Source organism: Salpingoeca rosetta, assembly GCF_000188695.1.
Source record: "Salpingoeca rosetta unplaced genomic scaffold supercont1.43, whole genome shotgun sequence".
Lineage (NCBI taxonomy): Eukaryota > Choanoflagellata > Craspedida > Salpingoecidae > Salpingoeca > Salpingoeca rosetta.
The window spans coordinates 17,772-33,200 of NW_004754891.1; the positions used below are offsets into that span (position 1 = coordinate 17,772).

At 57.7% G+C, this 15,429-nt stretch overlaps 4 protein-coding genes across 5 annotated transcripts; 3 read left to right on the forward strand and 1 right to left on the reverse strand.

The window, feature by feature from the left end:
• Window positions 1–203: 203 nt before the first annotated feature.
• Window positions 204–5,512, forward strand: PTSG_13165 (the record flags this gene model as incomplete). 2 transcript variants are annotated; one of them, XM_004987590.1, is made up of 18 exons in its annotated part: window positions 204–270; window positions 419–593; window positions 767–899; window positions 1,075–1,141; window positions 1,306–1,422; window positions 1,559–1,618; window positions 1,827–1,939; window positions 2,028–2,141; window positions 2,388–2,486; window positions 2,554–2,736; window positions 2,780–3,201; window positions 3,238–3,440; window positions 3,473–3,642; window positions 3,683–3,798; window positions 3,855–4,158; window positions 4,432–4,547; window positions 4,829–5,012; window positions 5,120–5,512. In XM_004987590.1, 18 exons carry the CDS (start codon window positions 204–206, stop codon window positions 5,510–5,512), a joined length of 3,036 nt encoding a protein of 1,011 aa, XP_004987647.1. The 2 variants fall into 2 exon arrangements, with proteins under 2 accessions (XP_004987647.1, XP_004987646.1); XM_004987589.1 differs by lacking the exons at window positions 204–270; window positions 419–593; window positions 767–899 and having other exon boundaries at window positions 1,029–1,141; window positions 1,262–1,422.
• A 230-nt stretch (window positions 5,513–5,742) lies between these two features.
• Window positions 5,743–8,249, reverse strand: PTSG_11287 (mbre TPR repeat protein; the record flags this gene model as incomplete). Its single annotated transcript, XM_004987591.1, has 2 exons — window positions 5,743–7,659; window positions 7,870–8,249. The coding sequence occupies 2 exons, from the start codon at window positions 8,247–8,249 to the stop codon at window positions 5,829–5,831; spliced, it is 2,211 nt and encodes a 736-aa protein (XP_004987648.1). The 3' UTR covers window positions 5,743–5,828.
• A 368-nt stretch (window positions 8,250–8,617) lies between these two features.
• PTSG_11288 (ATP-binding cassette transporter G2) lies at window positions 8,618–13,317 on the forward strand. Its single transcript, XM_004987592.1, has 10 exons — window positions 8,618–9,234; window positions 9,408–9,489; window positions 9,689–10,061; window positions 10,309–10,426; window positions 10,677–10,763; window positions 10,977–11,463; window positions 11,695–11,949; window positions 12,372–12,420; window positions 12,625–12,714; window positions 12,966–13,317. The coding sequence occupies exons 1-10, from the start codon at window positions 8,770–8,772 to the stop codon at window positions 13,237–13,239; spliced, it is 2,280 nt and encodes a 759-aa protein (XP_004987649.1). The 5' UTR covers window positions 8,618–8,769; the 3' UTR covers window positions 13,240–13,317.
• Window positions 13,318–14,262: 945 nt separating this feature from the next.
• Window positions 14,263–15,324, forward strand: PTSG_11289 (uncharacterized protein; the record flags this gene model as incomplete). The annotated part of the gene is made up of 3 exons (XM_004987593.1): window positions 14,263–14,555; window positions 14,788–14,970; window positions 15,270–15,324. 3 exons carry the CDS (start codon window positions 14,263–14,265, stop codon window positions 15,322–15,324), a joined length of 531 nt encoding a protein of 176 aa, XP_004987650.1.
• Window positions 15,325–15,429: the final 105 nt, after the last annotated feature.

A 15,429-nucleotide genomic window follows, 5' to 3' on the forward strand; every position in this document is an offset into this window, starting at 1 on the left:
TGTGTGTGTGTGTGTGTGTGTGTGTGTGTGTGTGTGTGTGTGTGTGTGTGTGTGTGTGTGTGTGTGTAAGTGTGTGTGTGTGTGTGCGCTGCACATTGATGTATGCGACCAGCATTCACACTCCCCCCCCCCAAACTCACACACACACTTTTGTCCAGCCTTCCTTCGACTGCAACGAGCCGTGCACGGGCGCGTCCACCGAGATGTGCGGAGCAGCCAATCGCATGAACATCATCCGGGCAAACTGTTCCGGCAAACCCGTTCCCACAGGTAATCCCAACACACACACACACACACAACACACAACAATCGCACACACACAACAATCGCACACACACAACAATCGCACACACACAACAATCGCACACACACTCTCTCACAGCTCACACGTGACTGCTGTTGCATTTTGCCTCGTCAGGCCATGCGTGCCTGTCTGCGGCGACGAGGGAGTTGCCGTTGTGCAACACGAGTCTATCCATCGGTGCCCGCCTCGACGACCTCATTGGACGCCTCAGCCTTCAGGAGAAGGCCGGTCTCATTGGCCCCGATCCCGTCACCAGTCCATGCGCCTTCCTCGACTATGGCGTCAAGAGGTGGGAAAGGACATGCAGCGCCAACGCAGTGACTCGTGGCTCTGTCTTGTTGTGTTTCCTCATCCTCCGTGCTTCTTCGTGCCACAACGGCATCAACCGCCACCACCACTGCTCACACAGCAACACTACCTCCCTCTTCATGCTCACATGTGTGTGTGTGTGCATGGATGCAGGCTTGACATCCCGCCGTATCTGCATCTGGTGGAGACGAACACGGCCGTTGCCTCTGGGTGCATCAGACAGCCAGGACAAGTGTGCCACCACCTTCATTGGCCCCACAGGTCTTGGCCCAGCCTTCAACCGAGGGTGAGTGTGTGTGTGTGTGTGTGTGTGTGTGTGTGTGTGTGTGTGTGTGTGTGTGTGTGTGTGTGTGCCTGCGTCTGCTATGTCGTCTTCTCCTTGATCAAAGCTCCTGTCATTCATTCCCTCCCTCCTCGTCCCCCACCCACCGGTTCTTCGCTTCCTGGTCACATCCACGGAGATGCGCGCCTTCAACAATCTCAACTGGCACAGAGGTGGCGGTGTCTTGCAGAAGATGGGACTCACAGGTGCCCCCTTCATCACGTGTTGCTGATGCTGGTGCACATATCACACACATGCGATCACTCTACAACAGTCACACGCATTCCACCAACCCCTTCACACACACACACACACTCCCTTTGCAGGCCCATCCCCCCTGACATTCACTGCACCCCTCTCAACCTCTGAGACCCCTTCTTGAGCGGCGAGTACGCTGCTGCATACGCGACGGGCTGCCAGGACGGCCCAGACAAGAAGTACAAGAAAATGGCAGCAGGTACGAACACGCATCCACACTCACACATGTGTGTACGCAATTGCCCACAACCGTGTCAGCGACGCTGTTTCATTTGCACACTTGGTGGGGATCGTGTCATTTACACTGCTGTCACCGCACCATCGCGTTTAGGGGTCCCAAGCACTTTGACGCGTACTCGGTCGAGACAACGGCATGGCATTCAACGGGAACATCTCCACCTTTGACCTCTGGGACACCGAGGTGTGTGTGTGTGTGTGTGTGTGTGTGTGTGTGTGTGTTTGGGTGTGTGTGTGTGTGTGTGTGTGTGTGTGTGTGTGTGTCGGCTCGTGTACTTCCCATCAACATTTCTTGTCAGTTCATCCACGCCACCAGACCTGTGCCATCTTCCTCACCTCCCACCTCCTCATCTTCATCCCGCTCCCCTCTGCCATGTGTCTCATGTGCAGTACAAGCACGGGCACTCGCTGCCATGTGCTCGTACGCCAGCATCAACGGCGTGCCCTCTCCGTGCGCAAACGACATGCTGTTCAACGACGTCGTGCGCAGGCAGTGGAAGCGTGACATGGTGACGATTGGAACTGACTGCGGTGCGATTTTCAAACATGGTTGTCGCGAACAAGCACGCCCGCAACCCCGTCGACGCTGTCGCGAAGGCGCTGAACCGCGGCGCGGACATGAAGCTCGGGGAGACATACTGCACCACAAACAGCCACTTGGAACAGGATGTGCAGCAAGACCGCACAACAATCGACACGGTGCACAACGCCGTGCGGCGGGTCCTCAAAGATAGCTTCATCGCAGGCCAATGGTATGTTGACTTATGCTGGCTGTGTGTGTGTGCGTGTGTGTGTCTGTGTGTCTGTGTGTCTTTGTGTTTGTGTGCTTGTCCTCAATGTCTCTTGTCAGTGTTGTGACCTTGAAGATGATGAAGCAGTGTTTGTTTCCTCAACACCTCACAACAGTGTTTGCCTCTCACCCCATCCTCCCCTCCATCCCACACCCTCCCTCTCCAGGCATCGATGAGTGCACGGCCTGCAGACCCAAGCCTCACCTCCAGTAACGGCCGCTGCATCAGCAAGTGCCCCGATGGCGAGTATGAGCTCGGCCAACGGGTGTGCTGAATGCCACTCCACCAAACGCCACCCATTGCATCAACCTGTGCGACGGCAACCTCACCAGTCGTGCATTGCTCATTGCCCTCTCGACTGGCTACTACGCCAAGGACCACCGCTGCGTGCCATGCACCACGTGTGGCATGGCCACCTGGGCCTCCACCCCATGCTCCGCATCCTCCGACGCTGTCTGTTTTCCCCCTGGACCGAGTGCAAGCCAGGCCAGAAGGAGTCAGTCTCTGGCAACGCCGTGCATGATCGTGCGTGCGTGAGCTGCACCCTTTGGCATGGAGTACCAACCTCTGCCGGACCGCGCCTCGTGCTTCCCCACCAGCGTGTGCGAGGAGCCCTTGATCGAGACCATCCCGCCCACGCTCACCACAGACCGCCTCTGCTCCTGCGACACACTCACCTGCAACAACCTCATCACGCAGCTGTTTGAGGAGATGGTGTGCGCCGAGCCCACGGACGAGTCGTTCGACGTGGTGCTTGACGTGTGCTGCTCCGGCCAGGGCGAGGATGGCATCCGCAACACCATTCGCCAGATGGACGCCTACGAGGCAGGCCGCTCCTGCCCAGGCTGCACAGACACCTGCGAGTGCAGCGCTGGCTTCATCCTCGTCTACGACGCCGATTCGGCCGGCTGTCGGCCATGCAACGGCGTGACGGAGTTCTCCCCATCCATTGGCGGCAGCAAGTGCGAGCCCATTCAGGAGTGCGAGCGCGGCTAGGAAGAGGTATCCGCGCCAAGCCGCTGCTCCTTGGACCGCGTGTGCCGCGACTGCCCGGCCTGCACCATCGACTCGGACAGCGACGGCTCCACGGGTTGCCACATGTGTCCCTCTCGCCACTACACGGAGGCGGGCTCCCACGGCTCCGCGCGGGTACCCACCACCATCGACAGCGACCCCACCCCGCCACCCCGTGCAACGACGTCACAGACTGCGCGCCCGGGTTGAGGAGGTGCAGGCCATGACGCTCATCAGCGACCGCGTCTGCGACGAGTGCCCGGAGGGCACGTACAAGGCTGTCTGGCCAGGGCGTGCCCTGTCTCCCCGTCACCACGTGCGACGCCGGCGAGGAGGAGACAGCTGAGCCCACCCCCACGAGCGACCGCGTGTGCAGCCAGTGCGAGCTTGGCGCCACCTTCAAGCCCGTCCAACGGCCAGGCCGAGTCATGCCGCCCCGTCACGCAGTGCGGTCCGGATGAGGAAGAGATTCGCTTTGCGAGCCCACGCGCCAGCACAACCGCCTCTGCCGCAAGTGCGTCCAGGACACTTGCGTGCCCGTGTCGCGTTGTGCTGCCTCGGGGGTACATTTCCACGCATGGCCGTGAGCACTTGCGAGTTTGGCACCTTCCAAAGCCAGGCGCCCACGCTCGACTCCGACTGCGAGTGCACGGCCGGAGGTGGTCGGGGCGCTGGTGGCGCACATTGGCACGGGGCAGGCACAGGAGGTGGACGCAGCCACGCCTGTGCTGCTGCTGTCGCTGGCCACAGACGACCCGAAGCTGCTGCACCCGTTTGCGCTCATGTTGAACGGCACCCTGGACTGCCTGAGCACCCTGCACTTCATCCACATTCTGCAGCTCTTCTGTGTCCTGACCACGCTCATGTTTGACCGCCAGCGCACCGCCGCCGCAGGCCTCATTCACGCCGAGAACGAGGATGGTGTGTTTGAATGAGTGTGTGTGTGTGTGTGTGTGTGTGTGTGTGTGCGTGTGTGTGTGTGTGTGTGTGCGTGTGTGTGTGTGTGTGTGTGTGTGTGTGTGTGTGTGTGTGTGTGTGTGTGTGTGTGTGTGTGCATGAACTTGTGCGTTGGGGAAGGCGTGTTGGACAACATAATGTCCTTCCATGAAGAGCGCCTCTCACCCTTTTCACACCACCACCAACACTACCAACACTACCGCAACCATTCCTTCTGCATTGCACCCCGTGTACGGCAGCTGTCTCAATCGAACGAAGAGCTGAAATGCATCGGCACCATCGCTGCCACCACCGTCACCCACACCTGGCTCGCTCTTGCCAACGCCGCAGACATCTCCATCGACGGTGCGTTTGTGTTCATGCGTGCGTGCGTTTGCGCCCTTGTCTACACCCTTGTTTGCGGTTCACCTGAGTTCCCCGTGTGGACTTGTCGTGCTCCTCCTCATCCACCACTCACCCGTCTCCTAGGCTGTCCAACAGACAACCATCTCTCCTCGCTGTTGCAGGCATTGCACTTCATCTATGTCGACAAGAGTGTTCAGCTGACATGCTCCGTTGCCACAACGCCTCCACGTCCACGCCCAGTCATTTGCCTGTCTATCGTGGCGTCGTTTCCTCCCCCCCCCCCACCGCCAGCTCCAACAGCTACCAAGAGCAAGCACATCTATCGGGATGCGTGAACGGGGATGGCGGACTCACCATCGACCCACCGCCGCCACAGCCGTATGGGTTCAGGTCGCTCGCCGACCCCGGCAGGCACGTGTGCGCCGGGATCCCCAAGCGCACGTTCCAGCACAACAACTCCCTCAACACGATTGTGGTTTGCGCAGGCAACACAATTGTGGTTTGCGCAGACGGACGGGTGTGCCCCAAACGCGGGTGGCGTGCTCTAACTTCTCGTCCGAAGGACACGCACGTGGTTGTCAGCGAGAAGACGCTGCAGGCGCCGTTCGAGACGAAGCTGCAGCTGCCGTCGGGGATTGCCGCCGTGTTCGCGGGCACAGTGCGCAGAAAGACCGACGTGGAGACAAGACTGCGGAAGCACGCTGCCGGAACGCAGACCTCTTCACGTTCCTGATGTCGCTGCAGCCCTTTGTATGGTGGGACCTGTCGCTGGGGACGGGCGACCTGAACCCGGAGGAGGAGACGGTGGAGGAGGTGCAGCACGAGAGTTGGGCGCATCCACGCGCTCACACCGGCGTTCCCGATGGGCGTGGGCCTGCGGCGACAACGTGCTGTTCCGCACGGTCGGGGACGGACAGCGAGTACATTCTGGCGACCCAGCCCTTCGACAAGGCCGCTGGGTGCCGTGCACACTGATCAACCGAACCCGCTGCCGATGCCGCCGCTCTTTGTCGTGCTGATGGAGACATGTGCCACCGGCCGCGCCCTGGAGCTGATGCGTGGATGGGTTGAGGGAAGTAGACCTGTTTGGTTGACGTGTGGCGTGGTAGGTTGTTGCTTGCTTGTTTGGTTGACGTGTGGCGTGGTAGGGTATATGCTCGTTGCTTGTCAGCCGGTTGGATTGCGTGAAGAGAGTAAGGCAAGCACGTAAAGGAAAGACAGGAGCAAAGAGGCAAACCAGCAAGCACGCACACACACACACACACACACACACACACAGCACAGCACACAGTCAAGTGGTGGCGTTGATGCGGCTGTTGATGGCGGTGCACCAGTCAGCGAGCGAGGTGTCAGAGCGCGCGTGCAGGCGGAAGACGAATGTGCGGCCAGGAACAGCAACGTGCAGCTCTTCGTCACCATGGGCGAGCTCAGCTGATAGCACGTTGGAAAGGGAGATGCGTCGCTTGGCCGTGCCTGAAGCCGACTTGCCGTACGCGAAGTGGCCGTTGTCGTCAAGCTTGCACCAGCACGGGCGAAAGGCGGCCCTCCGTCGCCCACGCTTCCGCAACCAGCCGGCCGGAGGCCGTTGTGGAGAACGCTCCTGCGGCTCGTCTTCGTCTGCTGCATCTTGCTGGCCAGCCACAGCTTGCACTTGGTCATCACCGCTCCCTTCCTGCTGCTTCTCCTGCTGCTTCTGCTCGTCGTTCTCCTTGTCCTTCTCCTCATCCTCGCCCAGGGAATCGGCCGTGCGTGCACCGCCGTCATCGGGCTCGTCGTCACCGCGAATGCGTTGCAGTTCGCACTCTGCCATGCGTGTGTGTGGGTGGTCTGGCCCAAGCATGACCACGAAAACATTGAGCGCCTGTTGGACGTAGACGCAGGCCTGCTCCTTGTCCCCGCGCTTGTCGTGCAGCAGGCCAATGTTGAAGCACGATGTGGCTACGCTCGGGTGCTTCTCGCCCAACGCTTCCACCGTGATGGCGAGGTCCTTCTCATACAGCTGGATGGCCTTGTCGTAGTCGCCCTTGCTGTGGTAGACGCTGCCGAGGTTGCCGTAGGTGCTCGCTGTACTCGGGTGCTTCTCTCCCACTGTGTCCACCTTGATGGTGAGGGCCTTCTCGTAGCAGCCAATGGCTCTGTCGTACTCGCCTTTGCTGTAGTATGCTTCGCCGAGGTTGTTGTACGTGGTTGCTGTGTTCGGGTGATGTTCGCCCAACGTCTCCACCTTGATGGCGAGGGCCTTCTCATGGTACGCAATCGCCTTGTCGTAGTCGCCTTTGCTGTGGTAGGCGATACCGAGGTTGTTGTACGTCTGTGCCGTGCTCGGATGCTTCTCACCCAGCGTCTCCACCCTGATGGCGAGGGCCTTCTCATAAAACGCAACTGCCTTGTCGTAGTCGCCCTTGCTGTAGTAGGCGTTGCCGAGGTTGTTGTAGGTGTCGGCTGTGCTCGGGTGCTTCTCACCCAACGCCTCCACCGTGATGGCGAGCGCCTTCTCGTACAGCTGGACGGCTCTGTCGTACTCGCCCTTGTCGGCGTAGGCGGCGCCGAGGTTGTTGTACAACGCCGCCACGTTCCCTCCCTTCTCCCCCTCAGTGCGGAGGTAAACCGCCAGCGCTGTCTCGTAGTAGGCAATGGCCTTGTCGTGCTCGCCAAACTGCAACAACACGCTTCCAACCTCACCACGCAGCTTTGCGAAAGCATCAGTGCTGTCCTCGCCGCGTGCCCGCATTGCTTCGACGGCACCCACCGCCTTTTGCAGGCACCACGCGCGCAGCTGGTCTTTCACGGCCTGGTTGACTGCGCTGAAGCCACCCGCCCACGACTCGATCGCCGTGAAGATCATGTGTTTGTCATGGGGGTTAAAGGCGTCGGCTCGCTGTGCCTGCACGCGCACCAGTGTGTCGGTGACGGCTTCATAGTCGTCGCGAATGGCGTTTTCGAGTGCCTGTTCTTCGCTGTTGGGTAGTTGGATGGTGACCTCTGTGCCTTCGTTGCTGATGCCACAGAAGATCTCCCACAAACACCACGCGCGTGTCAAGGGAACAGGGTCTCGCCACGGCATGAGCACCAGCAGCACATGGCCAATGTTGGCAATCGACTGCTTGAACGTCGTGCTCCACCTGGGTGTTGACAAAAGGGAAAAGGGGGAGAGGAAAGGATGGAAAGAGGAGGACAGGGAAGAAGGGGGAGGGGTTCTAGCTTTTGTGAGGGAACAGTGTGCGTGTCTGTGTGCGTGTGGCAGTGGTTGTTGAAGAGCACAAGAGTTTCACACACACACACGCACGCGCAAAACGCACACACACACACACACACACACACACACAACACACCACTCTTGTGGGAGGTTAGCCGTGACGTTGGCGTTTTGGTTGTTCATGAAGAGGTCAAACCAGAAGAACACCGGCTGGCCGTCGTCCTTCCTTGCTTGCTCCTCCGCAAACTCCAGCAAGACATTGAGCACGTCTGCGATCTTGTACCGCCAAGCGTGTGACACAAAGACGGTGGCCTTGTTCACGTGCTCTGGCGACTGCTTGCGCAGCTGCTCGACGTAGGCGCAGTTGTCCTGGCGCGTGCGTGGCACAACCAGTTGCTTGCAGGCATCCTCCGTGGTCATCTCAGTGTACGTGTCGGGGAACTCGCGCTTCAGATCACCCAGAAACCGCCGCACAGCTGCCACGGACACGCCGTGCGTCAGTCGCTGGTCAGCCATGGCTGTGTCTCTGTGTGTGTGTGGAGCCTGTGGAGCGGTGTGGGGGGGGGGGGGGGTTGGACTTGGAGGTCAACCGCTCAGTGGGCAATCCGTGTGGTGCGGACGGTCGGCTTGAGGGCTTGAGGGCTTGGTGGCGCGGGGCGAGGTGCCAGGAAGAGGGGACGATCGAGGAGATGGTCGAAGTGGGAGAGACAAACAGGGAGAGGAAGAGGGGAGTGGGGTTGGTTGCTTTGGTTGGAGGGGAGGGGGAAGGGGAGAAACAGAAGAGTGGCAAGGTTGTGAGGGTGGTTGCAGTGCACAGTGCACAAGAGAGAGAGAGGGAAAAGAAGAACTGGCGTGGTTTTCGCCTTTATTTTTTTTGTGTCTCTGCCGTGGTTATTTTGCCATTGAATCAGATGACGAGTGTCAATCACCAGCTCCTCCAACGACGGCACGCGGTTGCACGCACTTGCTTGCAAAGACGAGCTGGTGTCCTCCCGAACCACTCACGCCAACCAAGGAACACCCACCCGATTCAACCATGAGCAGCATCGTCGACGTGGATGAGGTGGTGCCCACGAGCCCGAACGCTGCTGCACCCTCCCCACAGTCAACGCGTTCCACGCAGCGTGGGGAAGAGTGCGTGGTGGATTTCTCGTTCTCGCCACCGACTGGCGCATCTGTCGTCGATGACGATGGTGATGATGGCGATGCTGTCAGCAACGGCGTGCATGGAAGGGAGGCGACATCACTGAGCGATAAGCAGGCGCAGGTGAAGTCGAAGCAGCAGCGAGTGGCCAACAAGTTCTTCCAAGGCGACCCAGAGCTGGTGTTTGATCCGAGGGTGTTGGGCACGCTGGCCGATGATGCCGAGCAGCAGAGCAACGGTGGAAGCGAACACCACCGCGAGAGCCAGTTTGCACTGCCGGAGACCACGCGCCACCCAACTGTGCTCCAGTTCTCCGATGTCACCTACGAAGTGGATGTGACAAAAGGCGAGCATAAGGTAAGGTTCAACAGGCAGCAGACGAGAGTTGCTTTGTTGGTGGTGTTGTTTGCCTGTGCCATGTTCGTTGGCATCTACTCAGTCGCACCTCAGGACACTTGCAGCTTACCTGCAGGCACACGTCACGTCACGTACTTATTGAGTTGTCGACCTGCTTGTGTGGCCTTGCCTAGGGTGTGAAACAGATCCTGAAGGGCCTGAACGGCGAAGTGAAACCAGGCCAAGTTCTCGCCATCATGGGCGCCTCGGGTGCAGGTGAGCATTTGGGGCGGGGTTGGCGGCCGTGTCTTGCTGTGTGGGATCTGTGTCTTGCTGTGTGGGATCTGAGATCGCACCTTTCACCTTGTAACACACACACACACACACACACACACACACACACACACACACACAAACACACGCGCACACAAACACACGCGCACACACACACGCGCACACACATACACGCACTCAGGCAAGACGACGCTGCTGAACATGCTGGCCGGGCGGTTGTCCGCAGCTGGACACGGACGCAGTGGCGGGTCCATTCTGGTCAACGGGCAGAAGCGCAACTTCAACACGTTCCGGCAGATCAGCGCATATGTGTTGCAGCAGGATTGCTTCTTCCCCACCCTCACCGTTCGCGAGACCATCACCCTCTCTGCCATGCTGCGGCTACCGGTGCATATGTCACGCGAGGCGAAGCTGGCGCAGGTGGACGGTGTCATTGCAGAGCTTGGGTTGACCAAGTGCGCAGACACGTACGTGGGCAACGAGCTGATTCGCGGCGTGTCTGGCGGTGAGAAGAAGCGCCTCAACGTCGGCACAGAGCTGGTCACTAACCCCTCGTACGTGAACGCATGTGTGTGTGTCTGTGTGTGTGTGTGTGTGTGTGTGTGTGTGTGTGTGTGTGTGTGTGTGTGTGTGTGTGTGTGTGTGTGTGTGTGTGTGTGTAAGTGTCATGCACACCTGCGTGCGTGTTTGTGCACACTTGCTTGCGTGTGTGCAATCCGTGCCATCAGTGCCTCGGTTCCGTCTGCACCACACCTGCACGGGGACATAACACGTCAACTGGCCACTTACTGTTGCTGTCAGGTTGCTCTTCTTGGATGAGCCAACCACAGGCCTCGACTCGTTCAACGCACAGAACGTCATGCAGACACTGCTCACCCTCGCCAAGAGCAACCGCACCATCATCGCCACCATCCACCAGGTACGGGCATGCGTGCGTGCATCATTGCGTGAGTGATGCCGTTGTGCTGACGCTGCGCTGTGACTTTGCCCACGTCGTGCAAACCGCACGAGCTCACCCTTGTTTCGACACATCATCATCAACACCCTCGCCTGCACTCACACACACACACACACACACACACACACACACACACACACACACACACACACACACACACACACACACACACACACACACACACACACACACACACACACACACACACCAGCCGCGCTCGTCCATCTTCCAGATGTTTGATCTGCTCATGCTCCTGTCTGAGGGGTGCAGCATGTACTTTGGACCGGCAGCAGATGCTGTGAGTCATATGCACCCACAAGACATCACCACCCTGGCTCTGCTGCATCACAAATACACACACTCCCTGTCCCTCACTTGCTGTCCCTTTGTGCTCTCGTCATACGCACACACACACACACACACACACACACACACCCCGTTCTCACCACCACCACCATCACACACACCATCACCAACACCATCATCAACACCACCAACGTCACCGTGGCAGGTTGGCTACTTTGGCAGCATTGGGTACGAGTGCCCTGAGGAGTTCAACCCGGCCGACTACTTTCTCGACCTCATCTCGCTTGATCAGCGCTCACCACGAGCCCAGCGCACGACGCAGAAACGCATCGACTACATCGGCGACCGTTTCTTGGCCTACCAGCAGCAGCACCCCGTGGTGACGGACGTGAGCGATATCCTCACCAAGCAGGCGCGCCAGAGCGAGCTGGGCGGCAGCGCTGGCAAGCCGCCGCCAAAGTACACGACGAGCTTTGGGCGGCAGGTGGCGCTGTTGACGCAGCGGTCCATCCGGGCCACGCTGCGCGACAAGATCAACAACTTCTCCAGTCTTGGCCAGACGCTGCTGTTCTCCATCATCCTCGGGGTGATCTGGCTGAACGAGGGCGACGGCATTTCCAGCAACTCTGTGCAGGCCATCGCCGGCGCCCTCTTCTTCGTCGTCGTCAACCAGTCCTTTGGCAGCATCTTCGGTGTGTGTGTGTGTGTATGTCGTGTGTGTATGTCGTGTGTGTATGTCGTGTGTGTGCGTGTGTTCTTATCCGTATTTGATGCGTGTTCGTGGCTATGTGGGTACCTCTTGTTTGCGACGAAGACAACCACATTTCTATCCATGACCAAGCCTTCACATATCACTCGCACATCGCTTACATCCCCTCCCCTCTTTGCTCGAATGACCCATCCCCTCAACTCTTCAACCGCAGGCATCCTGTTTGTGTTCCCTGTTGAGCGCGTTGTGGTGTTGAAGGAGCGTGCGTCGCGGTCCTACCACGTCGGCGCCTATTTTTGGGCAAAGACGGTGGCCGAGTTACCGCGCACGTTCCTGCTGAATCTTCTGTTTGCCGTCATCACCTACTTCATGGTCGGTCTTCGAGATGGCGCGGACCATTTTTTCCTCTTTGTTGTCATCGTCTTCTGCGTCTCCCTCACGGCTGAAGGCTTGGCCCTCATCGTCTCAGGTCGGCTTGTGTGTGTGTGTGTGTGTGTGTGTGTGTGTGTGTGTGTGTGTGTGTGTGTGTGTGTGTGTGTGTGTGTGTGTGTGTGTGTGTGTGTGTGCCTGCGCGCGCGCGTCTGTGTGTGCGCCTGTGTGTATGCACTTACTTGTTTGTTTGTGTGTGTGTGTATGTGTGTGTGTGTGTGTGCGCCTGTTCGTTTGTTTGTTTGTTTGTTTGTTTGTTTGTTTGTTTGTTTGTTTGTTTGTTTGTTCGTTTGCCTGTGCACGCGCCTGCATGCGTGCAACACTGCCTTCTGCACAGTGCACGTCCCTCGCCACCCTTGCTTCTGTTTGTCTTGTCCCCTCTTCTCGCCCGTGAGCAGAGTATTTGTTTTCCCTTTGCTCATCTCCCTCGCACCTCAACTTCCCTTGCGTTCCTGCCGGCAGCGATTGCGGACGACCCTCAGCAAGCAGGCGCCATTGCTCCAGCCTTCATGTGCGTCATGTACCAAGTTGACCTGCTTGCTTCCTTCCTCGCTTACTCATATGCGTGCCAATCATACCCATCTCACCTGCTTTATCACTCCAATGTGAATTCCGCACCACTCGTTTAACCCTCTTCCCTTCTTCCCCTTCACCCTCATCTTCCAACTCACCATCTATTTCGCGCCCTCACACCCACCACGCATTGATCTTCCAGCGTGACGAGCATGCTGTTTGGCGGATACTTTATTGGCGTGAACCAAATCCCGAGCTGGCTCTCATGGCTCTCCTACCTCTCCTTCCTCAAGTGCGTGACCGTGCGTGTGTGTGTGTGCAGGTATGTGTGTGCAGGTATGTGTGTGCGTGTGTTTTTGTGCGTGTGTGCGTGTGTTTTTGTGCGTGTGTACGTGTTTTTGTGCGTGTGTGCGTGTTTTTGTGCGTGTGTGTGTTGGCGTGATGTCGTTTGTCTCGAGGTTTCTCGTGACCTTACATCTCACCTCCTCGTGCCGTCTCACATCCACTGTACATCACTTCTGCGTTTCTCCCGCCATCACATAGGTACGGCTTTGCTGCCATCATGATCAACGAGTTTGATGGCCAGCCGCTGGACCCGTCGTGCGCCATGTCAAACAACGGCACCAACAGCACGGCCATGGACGATGGCGGGCCGCTCTGCTTTGCCGCTGGTGGCGATGTCCTCAACTACTTCAACCTGGACGAGCTCTCGCTTGGCGTCAACATCGTCGTGCTGCTGGCCATGGCGGTTGGCTTCCGGCTCATTGCGTATTGGATTCTTCGCGTCAACGGACCCGTCTACGACCACAGCCTCTAGTCGCAACAACAGCCAACAGCCAACACCAACAACAACAACAACAACAACAACAACAACAACAACAACAACAACAACAACAACAACAACAACAACAACAACAACAACAACAACAACAACAACAACAACAACAACAATCAACAACAACAACAACAACAATCAACAACAACAACAACAACAACAACAACAACAACAACAACAACAACAACCAACAATCAACAACAACCAACAATCAACAACAACAACCAACAACCAACAATCAACAACAACAACAACAACAACAACAACAACAACAACAACAACAACAACAACAACAACAACAACAACAACAACAACAACCAACCAACCAACCAACCAACCAACCAACCAACGACGAGGACAAGTACACCCCCATGGTTGCAATGACAACAGCAACTGCAGCACCATGGCTGGTTTGGTCTGATTTCCGCTGCCATCACCGATTGCGCTGCTTGTTTGCTTTCCCATCCTGCCCATACACGCGTGCGCTGTTTGTCCCATGCTTTCACTCCCTCCTTTCCCTTCCCCACCTCGCTCACCGCCCTCGTTCTTTCCTAGTGCTTGTTACGCTCGTTTAATCGTTGCTCATTGACGCCTCGTTAGTTGAACCACCAAATCAATACAACGCCCCAACAAAGTTGTGGTTGTACACGTGTCTTGCTCGCAACACACACCTCCACACACACCTCCACACACACCTCCACACACACACACACACACACACACACACACACACACACACACACACACACACATGCACACACACACACACACACACACACACACACACACACACACACACACACACACACACACACACACACACAGCCATGTAACCCGACTGAATTCAGTCCATCTGTGAAAATTTGCGAATGTTTTCGTTTGTTTATCGCCACACGGCCAACACAAGCAACAAGCAGCAAGAACAGCAGCACATTCACCCGCAACAAAAAGCAACCACGCTGCCACCCACCACGGCTACAAACTCCTGCTTCTGCTTCCCACGCGATGGTGCTGTCACGGTTGTCGCTGAGGCGACTTGCGCCCGTTTCTGTGTCCGCAGCGCACGCTGCGAGGGCAAGGGCAGCTGCGCATCAAGGTGTGGTGAGGATAGCAGGTGCACAATCCACGGTCCGCTTCGCCTCCACTGGGGACAAGAAGCAAGGCGACGACGAGGACGCCGCTCAGCACGCTGCGAAGGCAGCCAAGGATAAGAAGGAAGAGAGCCAGAAGCCCCAGGAAGAGCAGCAGCAGCAGCAGCAGCAGCAGGCGTCGTCATTGGCGTCCGGCGCTGGCAGCGAGTGAGTGTATGGTGCCCTGCCTTGCGCATGGTGCACGTCGCTGCACGTCGCTGCATATCCACCTTCGTCCTCCTTCATGCTGCTTCATCCACGCTTCATCCACGCTTCATCCACGCTTCATTCACGCTTCATCCACGCTTCATCTACCTTCGCCCACCCAGGTCATCTTTCTCACCCCATGAACTCAAACACTTCCTTGCATTCCCCTTCCTGCCTCTCCCTTTCCTGACAGGGCGAAGGAGCAGAAGGAGGAGCTGCGTGGGCCCATTCGCAAGCTGGTCGACCTGTTCCACCACCTCAAGTCACAGGTGACCGAGGATAACGTCCACTACGACCGCTCCAAGCCGTACCAAGCTCCTGTAGACCGCAGGCGCTCGTCCATCGAACGCCCTGCCAAGGCTATCGAAGAGAACAAGTGTGTTTTCGTTGTGCTGTCGTGTGTGTTGTGTGTTGTGTTGGGCTGTGTTGGGCTGTGTTGTGTGTGTGTGTGCGTGTGTGTGTGTATGTGTGTGTGTGTGTGTGTGTGTGTGTGGTGTGCGCATGTGCTGTGCGCTGTGCGCTGTGTTGCATAACACGCCAGCGTGAACGTGGGCTGCTTCTTTGCGTTCCTGGCGCTCCCGCCGCTCCTATTGGACGTTGCTTTCATCACATACTCACACATCCTGTGTTCTCGTTCACGTGCGGAGGGATGCGACCGGCGTGGTGATGCACAAGGAGTCACGCTGGGAATCGCAGTGGAAGAACTTCAAGGACACAAACCCCGTTGTGAGCGGTGCGTCTCGGTGGTGTGGTTACGCATGTGCATGTTTGATATGCCATGCAATCCCAGTAGTGCTCCTTACGTTGGTCTGCTCAAGCTTGCACAATTTACTCC